The sequence below is a fragment of the Pleurodeles waltl genome, chromosome 3_1, assembly GCF_031143425.1.
Source record: "Pleurodeles waltl isolate 20211129_DDA chromosome 3_1, aPleWal1.hap1.20221129, whole genome shotgun sequence".
NCBI classification, from domain to species: Eukaryota; Metazoa; Chordata; class Amphibia; order Caudata; family Salamandridae; genus Pleurodeles; species Pleurodeles waltl.
Genome location: NC_090440.1, coordinates 1,550,821,584 through 1,550,842,477, shown reverse-complemented (window position 1 = coordinate 1,550,842,477; position 20,894 = coordinate 1,550,821,584). Strand labels below are relative to the sequence as shown.

The 20,894-nt window shown below is 42.6% G+C and overlaps 1 protein-coding gene across 8 annotated transcripts in view; it reads left to right on the top strand.

Annotated features, from left to right (window-relative positions):
- The window catches only part of PKP4 (plakophilin 4), a 643,120-nt gene that overhangs the window by 474,321 nt on the left and 147,905 nt on the right, over positions 1 to 20,894 (top strand). For all 8 annotated transcript variants that reach the window (XM_069225136.1, XM_069225133.1, XM_069225134.1 and 5 more), the window contains one exon: positions 20,664 to 20,877. In XM_069225136.1, the coding sequence (XP_069081237.1) occupies positions 20,664 to 20,877 (214 nt within the window). The remainder of the gene's footprint in view (positions 1 to 20,663; positions 20,878 to 20,894) is intronic.

Below are 20,894 nucleotides of genomic sequence, written 5' to 3'. Positions count from 1 at the left end.
AAGCAGACTAACTAAAATTGAATAAAACAGAATAAATGAAATCAGAGCCCATTGTAGGTAAAAGGGCACAGGCTACAGGCCTCAGCTAAAATATGTGCGCCCAAGCGGACTGTAAAATGAACCAGAACATCTGATGACCATTTCCACAGGTCTCTGCCCAACAAGAAAGATGCATCATTTAGGACCCTATTCACCTAACCTTAGAAAGGTAGTAGGCACCACAGGCACCTGCACTCAGCCACATGCTGCCATGAGGTACTGCCCAAAGTTGGGAGATGCGTGGTAGGTTACTACATGCCGATAACCTATCTGAAGCTCTATTTGTATGTGAGGTGCCTTGTCTAACAGTGCCTTCCATAAGTTAGGTTATCCCCTGGAGGAGTACTAAACATAGTAAACAATTCAAGCTTTACAAAGCAAACTCGCAGATGTTTTGATTCTATATTAGCCCTTAGCAAGTGGGTTGATGCTTGGTTGCTGCTGTGCTTGATATTTTAAGTTCCTACATCAGCAGCCCTTAGTATATTCTTCATCCTAACAAAAGGCTGACAACTTTTAGGGTCACACAGTATAGTCATGGGAAAAATGTTTTAATCTCAGGCAATACTTCTTTATTGGATGAGGTAACTGGGAGTTAGAGAGATATCATTTCTATTTGTGCAGAGGTTTATTTTGTATTATTTTGGAGGATCAGATGATCTCGGAGACTTATTCCTAACATTGAAGGTGAGAATAAGTTGATAAAGACTCATATTGAAGGCTCCTGTTTACCCAGCAAATATTTCTAAACAGGGGGGGGAGGGAGCCCACTGTGCAAATTCACTTTTTTTTTCTCTAGAAGGAAAACATTTTTTTATGGGGAAACGTCCTTCACCTACACCATTACCAAATCTGGGGGAAGATCCGTTCGCCCTTCCCACCCCAGAAAGAAAGTTACTCCAGCTCCACAACCAATTTACATTTTGATCATTTTCAGGATGGAAGGTATCTGATCTGAGTTTGTGAATGCCCGCAAATGTATATTTGTCTGTTCGCTCACAAACTTAAAAGGCAAACCAAGCCTTGTAACTCCCACTCCTTATATTGCACATACTATGCAGATTACTCTGCACCCATGATGGAGAAATCCACAATCGTAAATCCATTTACGTCTACAGGTTTGAAAGTTTATTTATTTATTAGCAAGGTTAATTAAAACCATCGCTATTCAAGTGTACATACTATATAAATACTCGAACATACTAGCTATGTAAAAATAAAAGCACATAAAAATGTATTTTTTCTTATTTAAAACTAAAACATGTCACAGTGTTAATTTGTACGTGATTAAAACCTACTCTACTGAGTTCAACCTTATTCTTGATCTTAAATTCAGGACTTTCTTACTCCCGGTGTTAAAGCCACGTTGCATCCTGGTTACTAAAAGTAAAGCACAGGATATTTCCTTAAGTAAATAACAAAAAATTATACCTGTGACTAATTTCTCACTGGAGTTAACCATTTGGGAACGCTTCTAACATAAGCCGATAAACCATGCACTCTCAACTTACTAGACTTTATTCTCCATTTCCTTTTGGGCTTGTATCATAAATTTGGTCCCTCAACAAGAAAACGGGTTTGAAAGTCCACTAAGCCAATTGATAACGGCGGGCCTACATGAGCGTATGTTTAGTGACCCGAAGATTTTTTTCAAATACAATGTCCTGAAGCCTAGCAAAGCCAGGCACATGCAAAAGCTATGTTCTAATGACTCTTGTCTGTACCCACACAGTCAGTAAAAATGTGTTGGTGCTTGCTGCCTCCATAAAGGGACCATGTCTTTCGTTTCCATCAGCCCACATCGAAAAAGCATAAACTGATGTTTCAACGACTGGTTGAAGGATGCTGCTAGATATGTCTGAGCCCATAGTTTTGTATGATGTTGTTACAGTCCATGCATGTTGTCTTCTTGCCAATTTTTGTTTATCAAAAATTAGGGACTTCAACCTAGTGATAGCATTTGCCTTCTGATAAAACTCCACTTTGCACATGTCTGCTCCCAGGCTTTTAGCAAACCTAGCTCTTTAATACAGTTGTTTAAATGATGACCCCAAGTGCCTTTATCATTGTGACGCTGTTGCTCCTCGATTTCGATCCAGCATATAGATTATTGATGGTACCGATCTCTGCTGCACGCATTCTCCAGCATAATTTGGTAAAGGCACATTTACTCTGATATTCATAATTTTTCAGACCCAATTCTAAGCGGACCTAGGCTGGAGATGCTGATCGTAGAATCCGAAAAAATGATTTATAGGCCTTCGTCTGGACTTAGTTATAAAAAGCTGCTTCCTTCCCCAGCATGATTTCGGCTCCATAAGTAACGGCGGACATTAGCCGTGCTGCCATGACAGTAAGCAAAATGAGTGTATGACGGGCAACTCAGTTTTTGTTTTAATACTTTAAAGCCATAGGTCAATGAGTGGGCTTTAGCTTGAGCAACAGCAAGCTGTGGTTTGAAAGTCAAGAGACGATCCATAGTGAATCCCAAATATTTGTATGTGGGGGCAACCTCCACCCGGGTTCCATTTAAGGACCATGAAAAAGATTTAAAATTCTTATCAACCAGGTGGACAACCTTAGTTTTGCTCAAGTTCAGTTCCAGACCTTGCATTGTTATGGATGTATAAAGTGCATCAGTGCTATGCTGTAGTCAGACTCCTGTTTGACTGAGTAAAACTATGTCATCTGCATACTGTTACCATGCTATTACTTTCCTGGTCAATACTGTCAGATGACTATTTATGGGTGCGAGGGACTCGGCAATGTCTGCAAAGTATAAATTGAACAGCATGGGCGCTAATACACTCCCTTGTTTTAATCCTTTTGCTGTTGATATTCTATTGGTGAGGTAGCCACCCTCCCCGATTTTTATTTGCGCCCATGTGCCTGTATACAAGTACATCACTGCGTTCAGAAGGCTGCAGGGTAAGCCCCAATCTTTCAGTTTCTCCCATAAGCAGGTTCTTGGTACACAATCAAAAGCAGCCTTCAGGTCAATAAAACATGCAAATAACCTTTTGTTCTTAAGCCTGGCTTTATTTCCCAACAGGGCCAAGACTGCTAGGTTGATAGAGGCTCCCATACCAGCTCCGAAGCCTGTCTGGCATTGTGGAATTAGATGTCTATCATTTATCCATAGTTGTTGCATAGAGTTTTGCTTCCACGTCAATCAAGGCTATTAGCCTTTAATTCGAGGGGGCTGCAGGATTTCCTGTTTTGTATATTGGGTGAAAAATACTGCCTTTCCATGCATCTGGTATCCCCATAGTGCCCTGGAGGTCATTAAGAAGCAGCACAAGGTAGTGAGCCCAGAATGAGGGGTCTTCTCTGAAAAGGGCGTTCGGGATTCTGTTCTGGCCAGCTGCCCCTTCCAGTTTTAGTATCTTAAAAAGGCCTGATAGCTTTTCGATATCTATGTTCATTAGAGCATGTTTTTGTTCATTGTCAGAGAGAGATAAGTCAGTTTCCGTTTTCACCCTAAAGCCAAAATTTGTCTTACTTAAATAATTTACTACCTGAGTGGCCTCCTCCTTCACAAAGTGCTGTGGGAGTGAGTACGTTGTTAGTACATGGGCTTCCAATGTGGCTATGTCGATACCTGCATTCATTTGTCATTTTTTCCCCTGATTTAGCCCATTTATAAATTGCCAGAACTTGTTGTTATTTTTCTGTTTGTTGGACATGAGAAGCTTGGTCCACAAATCCTCACGATATCTCTGTTTTGCCATCCAGCCATTTTTAGGGTCGAGTCTGCGTTGCATGCACTCGCGCATGCGTATCGCAGCGAGACGCTTTAGTATTTAGAAAAGGGCTCAGAGCCCTGTCAACTTCACGTCCGTGTTTTTTATTGGTTCGTGGGCCTAATAAAATCTGCTTGCTTTCATTAGTCGAAGGCACGAATACGTCATGCGTTTTCCGGTGGCTAGCCCTCCTCCAGCGCAGCGACCAAGTACAGAAAACATGCGAGGCTCGCTGTTTTTCATCGGGCTCGTGGACTTCTTTTTCTCTAATTTACGAGCGCGATCTCGCTTGGCAGAAGTCTAGCGCTTTACATAGTTAATTTAACTTTTTCGGGTTAAGTACATAAATGCACTTTTGCCCAACAGGTGAAAAGTCGGGTTAGGAGTTTACAACGCGATCAGCTCTAACATGAGCAAACACGAGACCCATTGCATTGTAAATCCTTGTCTTGTATTTGGCTCTTAATTCAGAAAGCCTTGTATTATCAGATTTCTTTCCCCAGTGTATGTCCTTTAAGACTTTTTTTGTTTCTCTAGAGACTTGATTTTTCTGATTACGAAGTGTTTTGTTATACCATGGCTTTTCCGCTCTGCCACTCTTAATTTTGTTATTTGCCTCTATTACCGAAATTGGGAGATGCTTTTTGATGGTGAATTTGTTCATTAGGGAGTCACACCAGTGCTTCCAAGCAGTCATCCGTTCTCCTAAAAGATGTTCTTCTTCTTCCTGTATTCTTAATGTTTCTTTGAGCTCTTCAATTGTACCTGCACAGCGGTACACTTCTTCCATCACTTTCTCAAGGCTCGGCCCCTTCTATTTCAGTTTTTTTAATATCATAAGGCACTGGGGCAGAAATTATGATATTAGCGGAGGGAAGCCGATTCCATTCATTCCAGATCTTAGTGAGTTGTGGCAAGTGATTGCTCTTTGTGCATTGTTGGATCCTATATGCTAAGATCAATGGCAGTGCGGTTTCGCTTGTTAATGTGAAATCAATATTGGATTTTTTGGTACCACTTGACAACGTTACTTGTGCGGATGAAGCATCCTCAGGGAGAGGCTTCAAACAGCGCAAACCAAGATTTTCAAGCCTTATACTCAGATGTATTCCATTGAAGGGTTTTGTGCTGCCTTTTTTCAAATCCAGGTTAAAATCGCTGGACACAATGAGGATAGCATCCTTATTTTGCTTCTGCAGCATTTTTAAATACTGATCAATGTTTCTGTATTTTCACTGTTTTGAGTTTTGTTTGGGTGAATATATACATTGATCAGTAGTAAAGTTCTTTTGGTGCCTGATGAAACCCGATGTTCCAACTTTATTGGTAGCAGCCAATCGATTCCCAGGTCAACCTGTTTGATCACCCAGTTGATTTTCGTAGAGCAGTTGTTTTGAGGCCACCCTGAGGGTGTCTGTGTTTTTTAGGTTGTTTTGCAGAGACGACCATCCCAGTATATCCAGAGATTTGTATCTGCTCCATACTACATGTTTCCTGAAACATGATGATTTCGAACTGCTGTAGGAAACTCAGAGCTCCCTCATCAGTAACTAGATTTTTTAGACCATGAGCGTTCCAGGATCATATGTGGATGTTTTCTGGAATTTCGTCAGGACCAGTTGCAACTGTTGTCATTTAAGTTTTGCCTTCCTACCTGTTTGACTGTTGAGGGCATACCATTGAAAACCTGTTGGTTTATGCCGTGATGAATCATGCTTTGGTGCTTTACTATTGTTTAATGTTCACATCTACTGGGGGAAGTTTCTACTCCCACCTCCCCTTTTAAAAACAAACCACTCTTCTTTTGTTCCGGCATCAGAAGATTTGGGTATCAAAGCAGTTCTTATTTTTGCAGAGCAATGTCCCATGTGCTAAACGTGTCTTGATATGCTAGAATTTGGTCAGTTATGGCAGAAGAGGCCCAGGATGTCAGCGTTGCCTCTTTGTCTTTTTTGTTCAGATGTGAAGTAAACTTCACAGTCATCAATTCTGTTGTTGAGATATGAGCCAGGGGCTGAATCGCTTTTATTGACTTCAATATTGTGTCTCTGTTTAGGATGTCAAATGCCCCCTTCGAGTCATAACAAGGGATTAGAAGTAGTTTATTGTCTTCTAAGCCACCTTATCCTATGATGTCTGACGTCCTGGAATTCTTGTTTGTGACGCACTGTTTGTGCAATGATCTGGCCCAGGATAGTAAACTTGATCTGAAACCTGTTTATTATTTCCCACAGACTGGTTTAGCGCGATCGTATAATGTTCAGTGCTTGCACATCGTGGATTATATTCCTGGAGTTTGACAGTTTCCAGCCTGTCATTAACCCGCTGAATTCTCTGGTCAGGGCACTGATAAATAATTGTTCTTTTTCCCTGCGGTTCTCTTGAGGGGCTACTGTCCCGCTCGCCACTGGGAAAAAGGGTTTTAGGTGACTGTTGCTGTAATATCAGTTGAATACTAGGAGCACTTGGTTCAAATGTGGGGTTTTCCTTGTTAGCCGGCTACTCTTCCCTCATCTGTCTGCATTTTGTCCTACTTGCTACCTTGTTACTATTATCTCTTCTTCCTGATTCCTTACTCTGCAAGCCGTTGAATTTAGCGAATGATTTCCATGTATTGTCCTGCTGGACTCTCTTTGATTTTTTTCTGTGCTTTCCTTTGTCGTTTCTTTTCCCTTTTCATGAGGGAGGTTTCCTCCACTATTGAATTGTTAGCAGCTGATTCCTTCGATCCGCCCATGGTCAAGCCTATTTCTTGTGTGCTGAGACATGATCTACCCTCTGTGTAGCTCAAAATCCTTTCCTGTCCGGAAGAATGGTTTAACGTGAAATTTTTGCTTTCGTGTGGGGGATGCTCCTCATTTTGTGTGCTTTCCTTGTTCACTGGGTGTTTGACAGCCTTCTCACCATTGCTGCTAAAGTGATTTTGATTTCTAAGGGTCTGAACTTTTACCTCTTTCAGGATGTTGTTTAAAATGTTCAACGTTCTTTGTGAGTTGTCACCTATAGTGGCACACTGGCATGTCACCTGCTGGGTGTATGAGTGGGTTTGAGCCCTCTTTATCAGATTGTTCAACGCTTGAAGCTTGTTATCGATGCTCACAATGTGGACTGCCAAAATATTAAGTAAGTCTACCTGAGTCTTGTTTATCTGCTTGAAATTGGATGGCTGCAGACATCGCATCCATTGTTGATAGCAGAGCCTTCCACGAGTTTCTAGATGTTGATGGTTCTACATTTAATTTAGCCCCCATAATTTGGTCCGATGGGGCGTTGGTTTCCTCTTGTCGATCCATTGCCATTTCTGCTGAAGTTGCATGAGTATCAGATGTCGTTGAAGTTATTATTTTGCAAAGTGAGTAATCGTTCCTTGGCGAATTTGTGCTACAGATGGATCTCGGCTTTAATAATTATGATCTGATTGCCTAATGGTATGTCTGAACAGGTTTCTGAAAGATCTGTTAGTGGATGTTCCTCCATTATGGTACAATCAATATTGTTCTCTTCTTGAGTGGGTTGTTTGGAATGTGAGGCGCAGCACAGACTCTTCCCCCCCAGTTGTTCCAGTTACTAAGATTTAAGGTTGAAAAAGTATCATTTTGATAGCATCTGCAAATTTCTGCATTAATCGTTAAACCAGTTTTATTAGGCTGAGGGCTAAGTGTGTTTGTTGTTCGCATGTCAACACAAGACCTTTCTACGTCCTGCGCGGTCCTCACATCAACTGTGATTGTTGTCTGTGTCGTTGGCAAAAGCGAAACCTTTTGAAGCGCTGGTAGATTCGACTTCCTCTTAGTAAGCAAGAAATCTGTGATTTTGTATCCTGCCTTTTTACTCTGGCTCGGTGATTTATAAGGCGATTTCTTTAATTTTGCCAGGTTTGGGGGTATTTTCCTTTCTGTGGATACACTCTTTGGCTCATGCCGGCCCTCCCCTGGGGAGCCTTGCCTTTGCCCCTTTTTTCCTTCCACGAGTTAGTATCATCCTTTCTAAGGTAGAAGATGCTTGAGCGGCTTCACTTAATGCACAAGCCACGTCGGACTATGCTGGCTGCTTCTGTGCTGAAAGGGCAGCCCGCAGCCTAGTGCCTTGAGAAATTCGCGCCTGCTGGCTTACCTCCAGTTCTTTACACAGTCTGAGTTTGTACCTCACTAGGAGCCTTGCCGAGTGCCACACTTTTCAGTCTTTCAGATTGCTTTCAGAGCCCTCATGTTCCACACGGTTCCATACACCAAATGGCTACCGGAGGGAGGGCCAGATCTCACGTTATCACTGTCTCACAGTTTTGCAGGCTTGCAATCTTTGTCTCTTTGTGAGTGGCTATTTTAGCACCCCGGGATTCCAAGTGGAGTCCTTGTGAAGTCCTCAAAATGCCATGCACAATGCCATGCGCGTGCCTACCTGGGAGGTGGGGGGGTCCAGGTCTCTCCACTCTTGTGGGTGCTGCTGCTTTACCCCAGGGTTCCGGGCTGGTGCAGCCTGAAGGAACCTGGAAGTGCCTTGCACACCTCTGTATGCCTGGGCCCTCCTTATAGCTGCAACGTCTGGGCTCTCTCCCTAGCCCCCGGCACCTTTTCCTGGCACCTGTGTATTTCACAGCAGAGCAGGGAGGGCAGATAGCACAGCAAGGGGGCAGAGGGCACACCAGAAGGTGGGGGAGATCACAGCAGAGAGTGCAGAGCCCCCCTTTTTGCTGCAGTGTCAGAGCTGTCCCCTTGGCCCCCCGCGCCTTTTGCTGGTGCTTCTCTGGCCCCCGACTCCTTTCTTGCCTGCTGCTGTAATTGTGGCACCTCGTCGTGGCACCTAGTCATGACACCTCGTCGGGCGGCCCTAGCGAAGCCCTTTCAAGGCGTCCTGTCGCAGGCTTCCATGGCTTTAAGACTCTGGTCTCAAGTCTCGCCGCATCCTTGCTGAGCCCTTCCGCGAACCACCCGGCGCGAGCGCCTGTTACGTGTCGGGTCCGCGTTAGTGCGTCCTCTCCATCTGTCCTCTGAACAGCTCTGAGCCCAAGCGCCCGTCCTCAGTCACCTACAAGGAATCATTGGGGTGTTTTCTTCTGTAAACTTGCTTTTACAGAAGAAAATAGGGTTGTATATGTTTTTTGCTTTGTGATTGAGCTTTTTTGGCCATTGGACAGGATCCAGAAATATTGTGCATAATGTATGGCAGAATATAAAGTTGAATTTCTCCTTTATGTGGACAAGATGTTATTTCTCTTGTGTGATCCGAGAAAGTAATCCGGTGCCATTATGCCTAATTGAATTGTGTGCAGGGGTCTTGGGTTATTAAATAATTTTGAATAAAAAAATGTATGATAACCTCTTCTTTAACAAACCCTCCCACTCCCTGGAAATTAAAATGGTCCCAGGATGGAAGAAGGCATTTGAGCAGGAAAATACTTTATAAGGAATATCAATTCATTATAATCTCTCATAGTTTAAGTACAATAATCATCGGCTAGGTTTTCTTCACAGTGGAGTATAAGTGCCTCATGTCTTTAATGTGCTTGAATTTCATTTACTGAGTAAGTTGGTAAAGCAATGCGTGTATAGGAAGATATTAAATATTCCATGGTATTTATTGTTCAGAAGTACTGGGCCTGGTGATTTTGTTAAATAATCAATATCATAGGGAGTCAAATGGAGGGAGCGAGGGTATTTTTTAGGATACTGCAAAATGCAGAGTTTCAGTGCAGCCCATAACTTTTACCTCAATTTGTCCTTTGAGCGTATAATTGGAGTAAAAGAAGATACTTCCTAATGTGGAGAGGCGTGTGTGTTTGTGTGTATGAAAGTACGTTCTGGCAAGAAATATTTTAAGTTGTTGAATTTGGGCCATGCATAGCCATCCTTGAGGGGGCAGGGGGAACCATGGAGTGAAACTGGAAAGCTAGACTATTGGTGGAAATATTAGACCACAGCAGAATTCATATAGTTTACCAGGTATGATCTAATCCAGTCGTTTTTAACTGGTGGCTTAGGGGTCCGCGAAGACTATTTAAGGCGTCCGCAACTGCTAGAAAATTAAATAATGTTAACAGATTAGTAACATGTCTGTAATTAAAGAAGCAAAATTTAAAAAATTAAGACATTCTGTAAACATGGATCTATTTGATATTGGAGGTAGTATCCTCAAATTGATTTGTGGGAGCAGTGGAAGTGTATCAAACAGAATAAAGTATGGACAATGAGTGGCCTCAATAGACTTTAGAACAGCTCTAATCTTCCTATTAACATTAAAATGTAGGATGTTTTCATTTGTGAATAAAATCAAAATATTTCATCATTTGTTTACTTGTTGGATTTAATCAGAATCAGTGTAATACAATCACTTTTACACACTGACATCCATCAGTGAGGTAAATAAGCATACTGAGGGCCAGACAGGCCTTTTGTTCCACCGATTATTTCCCCAGTGGGCTGGAGCCCTTGGAGTCCAGTTTGGAAAGCTCAGAGCCACTCCTAGAGGCTTACAAGGAGGCACGCATGAGGCTTCAAGAGAGGGCAAGCGGTCAAGGTAGAGAGAAAGTGATCAGAAAGGGAGAAGCAAAAGAGGAGAGAGAGAAAGAATGAATGGATTGATGGAGAGACTGTACAAAGAGACAAAGGGAGCTGAGGTGGGTTGTGTATTTTTACCAAAGCTTCTTTTGGTTCCCCAGTTTGGCTTTGAGCATACTGCTGTTATTGTCACCACGTAAGCTTACGTCTGAATTTTCGGAGATAAATAACCAAAAAGAAAAAGTTGAAAAGTAAGTTAACCTTTTGTCGGTAACTATTCTTAGTGACCTGCTTTCATACTGTCCTGTGTTCTGGCAAAAGACCTTGAGGTCAGAACCTAACAGTAATAACCTATTTCAGTAGATTAACTACATCATTTTGTAATTGTGGTTGAGTAGTGATGTTACAACAGGATTGTAATAAAAAAGTCTGGTATTTATACTGTTAATACTGTAAGCTGGCTAGATTCCAGAAGCTGAGAATTTTGTTTCACTTGTAGCACAATATGGTGGCTGAAATTACTGTTGAAGCTCAAGACTTGAATGGTCTAGTTCCCGGTACCATAATACTTACTGCAGTCTTGGTTAGCATAATGTTTTCAGAATGTGTTGTGGATTGCTAGCATAGTTTCAAGTGACTTATTAGCAAACGGGATGGCAAATGAGATTGCAGGCTTTGAAAATTGGTAGTTGCCACTAGTTTGACAAGGTCTCCATACAGGCTTGTTTTGTATAGTAGGAGTAACATGTATATTTTAAGTGGAGGGGTTTTACTTTGTCAAATTATTTCTATACTAGGATGGAGTCAGGTCATAGGTCCAACTCTACCCTGTATCCTACCACCCAGCACTCAGTATCACTGCTTTCCTCAGAAACCTTTACAATGTCTGCTTTCCATCATTGATTGCCTGCAGCACATAGCCTCATCTTATTCTGCACAGGTGCTCCATACTTCACAGAAGCAACAGCTGTGAGGCAAGAAAGGAACAGAGCACCAGTTTTTTGCGGGGGTCCTTAGCTGCAATAAAAGAGAGGGTGCTGAGTGAGTTCCTGAGTTGGAAAGGGCTTCCTGCTTAAGTGCCTTGCTGACCTAACTGCATTATCAGGGATCAGTGCCCAGTTAAATGGGGTTAACAAAGCCAGTTCTCGCAGCTCATGGCTGTGTCTGATGCATTGAGTAGTCAAAGTCCTGAAAACAGCCAGCAGGTGCTTGATTTCCACTGGGAGTTCTGGGAGGAGCCACTGTTATATGAATGCGAGGAGTCCAGCTAGTTGTCCTTGCACAAGGCCCCTGTTTGTACCTCATCCTCTCACTCCTTACCACCTACCAACTGCCCCTCCCCCTTCACCCCTCCCCCCCCCCTTAAAAAAAAATAAAATAAAGTCAAACCCTCGATTGGTCAACTTCTGTGGACACAAGTCTATACTTCCATGTTTTTAGGTTGAGCCTAGCAGCACACAAGCGCTGCTTTTCTGACGTGTTATCTATGTGGGCTTTTAGCCAGGCCCACCTCACGCCCATCACTATGGCTCGTTCATGGGCTTTGCTCTTCAGAAATCCTTTGTTATTATGGGTAAATGATTTACGTTTGTCCCTCCTTTGGGCGGTTTGGTTACTGCTTTGGACATTGACCCTGTTACATGGCTAATTGCACTTTTGCTGACAGCGAACAAACTTCCTTTTCCTTCTGTGTGTCTCCTTCATGCCCATGGTGTGTGTTAGAAATTGGGTTTCTGGTTGGCTAGGGTATGCACCTTAGCCTGGCAGAACCCACCACTCTAGTCAGGGCAAGGGGGTTATACACCCAAGATAATCCCTGCTCACCCCTTTGGTAGCTTAGCACGAGTCAGGCTTATCCCAGAGGCAATGTGTAAAGCGTTGGCACAACACACACAACACATGTGACACGATAAACACACCACAACGGAAACACAACAACCAGCTAAATAAAAATAAATTGTATTGCATAAAACATTGTTAGACAAAACACAACATGTATCAATAATACCCTGCTAAATAAGCAGTTGTCAGAACATCACATAGGATACTAGTACTTTGCAAAAATAAGCAGTTGTCAGGAAAATATAGAGGTTATGGGTATTCTGCAACACAAGCAGTAGTTGGTTGGTCATTATCACCAAAAATGCACAGGTCATCATAAACACTGTAACATGAATGCCAGACATCGCTTTGCAATAAAACTTTCCCCACTTAGTAAGCTCTCAGTATCCCCCCACATTTGTAGACACTGTGTGGACTTGTACCCGGATACTGCTGGAAGGGGCTGTGACTGCCATTCAGGAGTAACCTGCTTGCTGCTCTGACCTGTGGCCTGCTAGGTCATCAGGAGGACTGCTACTAGACTGTCAGGACCTGCCCTCACCGTCTCTTGGGGTCCCAGTGATCTCCCAGGGGCCAGCATAGGATTCCCTCTGCTGCAAGTGCTGCCCCTGGCCCAGTGGTTATAGCACGGTGGAGCGCTTCTACGACACTTGCTGGGTGCCCCACGCGCCCTGAGGAGTGCTGAGTCCCTGGCTTTCTCTTCAGGACTGGACACCTGAGAGCAGACATATTGCTACAGCAATGCAGCGAAGGTTAGCTTGGCCCGTAACATGCCTCTGTCGGGCACGTTTCCCCATTGACTGAGGATTCCTCTGAGCCCACATTGGCTGTCCCCGGAAGAAGAGTCCAGCCTCCAGGACAGCAGCTAGCCACCAGGGAGAAGCAAAGGCGATCTTCCCCTGCTGCGCTCGGCTGTGCCGTGCCTCTCTACCACAGTTGCAAAGCAGGTGGCTATCATTTCTCCAGTCAGTGCTGTGGGGTTGAGTGGGGGGATGGATTTGTGGACCCAACTCCTTCCCTAAATGGGACATACCTTGGACAACTGACACCAGCGCCTTGCCAGTTCTGGGTTTTCCACAGTCACCACAAAAGGGGGTGAAGGGGTTCTGACCAGTACTGGCCGGTTCCAGGAGGGACCCCTCTCTCCTCCAGCACTGGTGCCAGACATCAGTGGGCGGTAAACGAGCCCTTTGAGTGAGGCCAGGGCACAGCCTCTACAAACGCATGTGTGACCGCCTCTCCCTCTCTCAGCCCAGGAATGCCATTCATTATGCAGATGCACTTCTGTGACACCTCCACCCTCCTTTTGCACAGGCTGTGTGAAAAGTATGCACAAAGCCCAGCTGTCACTCTGCCCCATATGTGAATTGGAGTCAAGCTGCAAAACACCAGTCATAAGCACAGAGAAATTCTTACTTTCTAAAAGTGGAATTTCTACAATGGTAATAAAAAATCTACCTTCACCAGTAAGCTGTGTTTCTCACTACCATTACAACCATACCAGACATGCCTACGCCACCCCTCATAGATCAGACAATACCACTTAGGCATATGTTAGGGAATTTCTAATCCAATCCTATGAAAAGGGCAGCACCCACAGTAGTGAGAAACCAAATAGGCTGTTTGTCACTATCAGGACAAGCTACACGAAAAGACACGTGCCCTGCCATTTACATACGTAATACCCTACCCCTAGGGCTAGCTAGGGCCTTCCTTAGGGGTGACTTGTATGTAATAAAAGGGGAGTTCCAGGCCTGGCAAGTAAATTTAGATGGCAGGTCCTCAGACAGTAAACTGTGCATGCAGGCCCTGCACTAGCAGGCCTAAGACAGATTGGAAAGGCTACTTCTGTGGGTGGCGCAAGCTGTGCTGCAGGCCCAGTAGCAGCATTTAATTAACAGGCCCTTGGTATAGGGATACTATTGTACAATGGACTTACAAGTAAATTAAATGTGTCAATCAGGTGTAAGCCAATCATACCAAGTTTAAAAGGGAGAGCACATTCAGTTTAGCACTGACCAACAGTGGTAAAGTGCGCATAGTCCTCACACCAACAAAAAGGGTCAGACAAAATAGGAGGAGGAAGGCAAAAAGTTTGGGTATAACCCTGTAAAAGGGGCCAGGTCCAACAGCGTGGCGCTTTGAATCGGCTCACTAATGAAACTGTATTACTTTTCATTTTCATTTTATGTGGCAAGAAAAGTCCGGTTAGGAGTTTGCAACGCTAATAGCTCTAACTCGAGCAAATGCGAGACCCATTGCATTGCAAATGCTTGTTTGTTTCAGGTGTTGTGTTGCTTGTCCGGCTGAAGACATTACTTATCGAATAGGGTTATTAAAAGCAAAAGGGTCCTATTTCCGCTTTATGTAAAATAGTCAAGTGCAAGGGGATATGCAGGACTTTAAATGGTGGTGTAGATTTACAGCTAAGGTAAATGTTTAGTAGAGAGGTTTCTTTCCTCTTCAAACAACCCCTCGCCCTCTCACCCCCTCCACAAGGGTGGTAAAGATTCGTTCTGTGCAGCTTGTATGTTGAAGTTGGTGTTGTGGTCCTCCGTTCTTTCTTTAAATTTTTGGGGCATGAGAGTTTTTTTCCCGAGGGAGATTTCTGATTGAATGTTTGATATCAGTACACATGTTTGCGTTTCTTTGCGCAGATGTTACGAGCTTTTCTTGCCAAAACGTGCGCGTGAAAAAAAATCTGCAGCCTGGTGTTTCAACACCACATACAATCTGGATGTGGCTAGTAACTGCTGTGACTAGTCCCATCAGGATCACGTCTCGACTCGTAACCGGGCCCTGTAGAATTAGTAGTATCTTGTCATCCTTTCTCTTATCCACTTTTCTAACTTGCTGTGGCCTTCTCCTCTTGTTTGGAAAGCTGCATATTGTGGAAACGAATTTTCTTCTTCACATATCTTTAAGTACTTGTGTATTGCGTCATTTTCTTTTTGGAGCTTTCATGTGTAACGTTTCTCGTAGTCTTTCATTGTATTGATTCTTAGTTGAATGTGCATTTAAATAATCATACTTCCCTTGTACTTTGACATTAATTCATTATTGTTTCTGTTTTTTTCGAAAATGCTGTTGAAGGTTTGAGGTGTGGCGCAACAGCGGGCACAAGGACTTACTCCTATTGACCTAGCTCAGTTTGCTTTGGTTCTGCTTTACTTTGGTTTATTTTCTGCGGCTGGTGCATGAGTTGTTCGGTAAATCAGCAGTTTATGTGTTCACTTAAAAGTTGAAGTATTGCCACCATTTTCTTTGGCTGGGTGGTCCATGGTGCTGCGTGCACTAGTAGTGCTAATGATGCCATTTCATAACATTAGCTGCACCTTGAACTAGAGGAATTACTGCGTCGCAGTTCCCTAAAAATAGACTTCCTGGCGGTAACTGTTGGCCATCTGATGCACATTAAATCCTTTAAAGGTGGACTCGTTCGTCTTTTTTTCCCCGAGGTTTCTCAACTGATTTCAGTTATATTAATATATGTTATTTACACTTACTTGAATCGGCCAAACTATGCTGGCAAGTATTTAACAAAAAAATCTTTCCCCTTCTTTAAAAAAAGCAAGTAATCCTCACACTAAGCCAAACGTGCATATTGCGTTTCTGACCTGATCTACGGAATGTTAGTTCTTACTTTTATTGAACATTTTTTTTTTTTTTTCTTCAAATGTAAGTAGTTCTTTTGAGAGTTGTAACCATGTCTTCAAGCACGGTAATTCTTATTTCTGCTTAATCCAACTTTTTTGTTTATGTATTGATTTGCTCCCGGAGTTTACTGAGTGTGTAATTCAAGGTGGTGAATTTTTCTTTAAGCAAACTCAAGGAATGCAATTGCATCTTCTGGTATTTTCTATGGAAAACTTTGTGTGATGTGAAAGCTAGCAAAGAAAGTGAGGCGTGAAATGGTTTTCAATGTATACTTTATAAGTGTCATGAGTGTAGCGGAGCCTAGTTTAATTATACTCCATTCCATCAGCTGTAAAGACTCCTCAACCTCCGCAGGAGAAAAAGGCACAGCGAGATACTTACATGCTCAGTTCAGCGGCCCACAGCTGTGGGCTTAAAGGGGCAGGCACTTGAACGTGTGAATCGTTGATGATGAAATACTTCAACATGTGACAATCTGAACAAATTCACAACCATGATAAACTAACTTTAGCACTATAACCTGGGTAAGTGGTTAGGTGTTCACCAACTAGAAATGTGTTACGAACCAGAAAGACAAACAAAATCACAGTGGGAACAAAAGATTAGATGTAACCTTTGGAGGAAGGAGGGGGTTTGTGGGGGAGGGGTGTGTGTGTGAGTGAGAAATTGCACCTGGAGGTAAACAAAAATATGCAGACAGGGAATTTTCCTGACACTAGGCTAAATTATGTGTAGGTTTGTTTTTACACCATACAAACCTAGCTGGGGGAGCAACAGAGTGCTGTACATCCAGCAGTGATGAAGACAGTTGGAGATGTTTAGGTAAAGTTTGAAAGTCTGAAGGATTGAAAAGTCTCTTGTATGTTGGACCGGGTATGTGATGGGAGCTCTTTTTCAATTATGGAGGAAGTGTTAATGGAAGAGATGTTTTTTTCAACTTCTTCCTCAACGAATTGGGCAAGCCTGAGAAGCCTAGGAGATTGCGGTTTGTGTGCCTAACCAGTGTAGATCAATCAGAGTGGTAGCGATGTGATCATTTTTCTTCAGTACTTGGTGGTGGAAAGGGTTCTGGACAGAGCAGCTCAGTAAAGGTTTAAATAGAGAGAAGAATGCTGGCCCACAGGGTGTAGTTGTTCAGTAGCACAGAACTGCAAAGCATGACTTGATTCAACTTGAAAGTGATAATTCCTACCAACTAGCCTGTTTACTTTGCAGTGTTGGAGTCATTGGTGCCTTTGAGGGTTGTGCATTTTTTGTGAGTTGTGGTGTGATTCCTCCGGTTTAATGTTAAGACAGCCAATCCTATGTCTGTGCTTGTCTGATGCCTTTGGCTGTAATGATGAATTCCATCTTGGCCTGGCTAGGCCTCAGATGAGTGATTTACATACACTCATTTATGGGGTAAAAAATCATAACTGGAGGATGGATCAATTGGTACTCTGAAAGTCACTGGCAGCCACTGGGATATGGATGGATATGGATGTTAATTGGAAAAGTATGATGAGAACCAGTGAACTATGGTGTTGGTTATACAAATGATCAAATGTTGAGGGCTTGTTGAGCTACATTGTGAAGGGCTGCTGAGAGGTTCAGTAGAACAAGCAGGCAGCAGTCGATCCTCTCGGTCAGCTTTGTGCACGGTGTCATTTGCAAATTAGCTGCCTCTCTCATCATTAGCTGAGGCATAACTGATAGTGGTGTAGACATTGCTTTAAATTGATCCCCTTATTTTAACTGGATAGCAACTGCGGTTCCTATTACCATTCTAATGGATAAGTGAAAGGTCAGGTGTGTACTTGTTCATTTTGACCAAAGTTCTATTTATTTAGCAGCAGGAGGATCTGTCGAGTTTTGAGAATGTCTGACAGTACCTAGGATGAGCAAGATGTTTACCACCTATGTAACATAAGTTCTTCTCCATAAAGAATATTGAATGTGTTGAGCAGGAGCTATCTGTTTCATAGTTTGTTGCCTATGAATGAGTAATTATGCTTATGTATTCTGCTTTTAAAGGTGGACCATCTGGATTTGAGTTTTGATGGACATGCTGCATGGTGGAGGTTTACTTACTACTGTCAATGTGTTGTCTGAACTCATCAATATTTTCTCCAAGTATTTATTGATGGCATTGTATTAGACAATTCGGTTTATGATGGGTGGGTCAAGTATGTGGTTGACAGAGTTTTGACCGCTTTAAAGCCTTTCTGGATGTTTGTTCAGTGCCTTTCTAGCGGTAAGCGGGTAGTAGATTGTTTTGGCTGCATTAATAAGGGCTTGTATGTAGTCCAGAGGCTTTTCAGTTTTGCCCGGCCATCTTGGCATCATGATTAGTGCCATATTTTTTCTATTTTGCTAAAGGAGAATTTTCTATTGATGAGTTATTTTGCTCAGCAATTGAGGCTTTTAAGCCCTGTAGTTACTGAGAGAATCCATGAGTGAGCTGACATTTGCCCTTCTAGTATTCAGATTTTTATTTTGCACACTTCTGCATATCTCGTTGGTGTGGTAGGAATTGACATACAATTAGATTAAAACAAAGTGCTAGAGTTGTATAGGAGCTGTTGTAATGTTCTCTCATCTTCAGTGGCCTAAAAACAACCTAACTGCTGCTTTCTGTACGAATTGAAGGCAGTGTAAAAAACATACCAGGGATCAAGGTACATGGCATTACATTAATCCAGTCATGATTTTAGTAAGGCATTAATCGCCGCTAGATGAAATTTTGGCTCAGTAAAATTCAGTACCGTCAGTAAGTTATTCAATTACTAGAAGCATACATTTGAAACTCTGGAGACTTTGGTTCCTAAGGATGCTTGGTGGTTGATGGGGAGGGTGAGTAGCTGGTACCTTTCCACTCGCAAAGTCTTTCAAGGTGTGATACATTTGGTTTTTGGTAATTATTGAGAGTAGAAGGTGCATTGTTCGAATAAAGAAGGGATGGCAACATTGTCTGCCCAAGCCAGATTTGTTAATGAGTGAGATTTGAGCGATGGCATTAAGATAACCATTATGTTGAGAGTGTTGCCATGGATTTGTGTTAATTCCTTGTTGGTTGGCGAGTGTGGTTTCCTGGAAGATGTTACTATTTCCTTTTAGTTGGCAAGGTTAAAGTGGTTTGAGCAAAAGTGATGAGAAAGTGCCAGGTGTGACTTCTAAAGATATGAAGTTTGATAGTTCAAGGAGAATGCAGGTACTTAAGGACTTGTGAATGAATGCTAGTCCTCATCCATGTTGTACCGTCTGTAAGTTGCAGGTAAGGCCGAGCATATTGCAATGATGAAAAGTCTATATAATTTGAACACAGTGATAGTCAGCTGCGTGTTGAAGTGCCTAAAACGTAGATTAGGTTTTCTGGCTTTGAGGGAAATGCGAGTCTGATCTGTGCAGTGTGCTTGCTTGCTTGTGTGAGAGCGAGTGTTGAGATTGTTCTTGTCCTTCATGGTGTCAGGCACTTTACAGTAGCTTAACTGCGAAGCATGGGCGGGGACTCTGGCCATTGCTCCTTCTTGAGCGTTTAGCATGACATTGTGATTGACAGGTTGCAGGTCATGTGTGCTGTTCCACCTATTGCAGGACAGTTTTGATGCACTGTGTGGGTGTTGTCTCCGATTCTTAAGTTGATGCTGGTGGTGGAAAAAAGAGGGGATTTCTGTGGGGTTTCTGATTTGATTGTATGGGATTTCCTTTTTTAAATCTTATTGCCTGGCTGGTGATTTCCAACCACGGTCAGCATGCCACAGGGCCATGCTTGCTCATTGCAGAATGGTTTTATCTCCAGTACAGTAGCTCAGACCATTCCATGCCATCAGGTTTTACAACCCAAGTGATTTTAATTTGGCCATCCGGATCCTATTCTTTGTTTACGTACTACTTATCTTTAGTAAGAGCTTTCTAGTAATGCTTCTCTTGCAGGAGTAATGCGTATAATGACCAGCTGCCAAACAGGTAAAGCATCACCAGGTACAATGAACAATGAGAGGAATTCTCTTATGCACGCATGCGTCCAACTCAGTGTAGAGTGGGTTGAGCAGCTGGTTGGTGCAGCTTTGATCAAAATCTGCCCCTACTGCTCAGTGGCACGCAGTTAGGTGTTTATGATTCATCATCGTGACTGCTTTTCCATACCTGGGAATCCTCTTCCTGTTGCATTTCATGTGTGAGGGACTTCATACTCTTATTTGGAGAGTGGTTGTGTGCAACACCCCATGATAAGGGGGCTATATTTCAGGTGTCTTGGTTCAGGAAACCAATTGAATAAAATAAATCAAAGTCCTCGCACTGTACATTATGATGCCACTTTTTATAATATACCCCTCTATTGTTCAAGGCAGACTATTGCTGAAGCATCCTATCCAGGATTCTAAATTACATTAATGTTGATATGTGTCAATCATAGGGGTACATAACTAGGATATCCTCCAATCTTACCTAGCTTAGTGGCCTGTGACTTAATATATTTATCAGCAGATGAAGATTGTTCACTGTTTCCAAGGATGCAATATTTATAAATACGTAGAAAATATGCAAGCAAATACTTAATACGTGCCCTTTTTTATCACCATTGCATAGGACTGTACTGCTAGCATTAAAAGGAAATTAAACTAGGCTTCGTAGCTGATAGTTTCATGTATTATTTTTCTCGTTACTTGTGAATAAAGTAAGTGCTTCGATATTAGTCACAATTTTAATGTGCTGTGAAGCGTGACTGTAGTAGCAAGCGAGTTTTAAAAATAATTGTCGTATATAATGAGAGAGTCATAAATACATCAGCGAATCCAGTTTTCAATTGTTTTTGTTTATTTTCTTAATTAAATGTACTTTCACACGTAGCTGCATTGGAATCCATAACCAGTACAATGTAATCCATATTATTGTATTCTTTTAATAGGTGTGCAGGTTAGGTGGAATTAAGCACCTGGTTGACCTATTAGATAACAAAGTCCTGGAAGTTCAGAAGAACGCTTGCGGAGCACTGAGAAACCTCGTATACGGGAAATCTACTGATGAAAATAAAATTGCAGTGAAGAATGTTGGCGGGATTCCTGCTCTTATACGATTGTTGAGAAAAACGATTGATCCTGAAATAAGGGAGCTTGTAACGGGTATGTGTTCAGTTCTT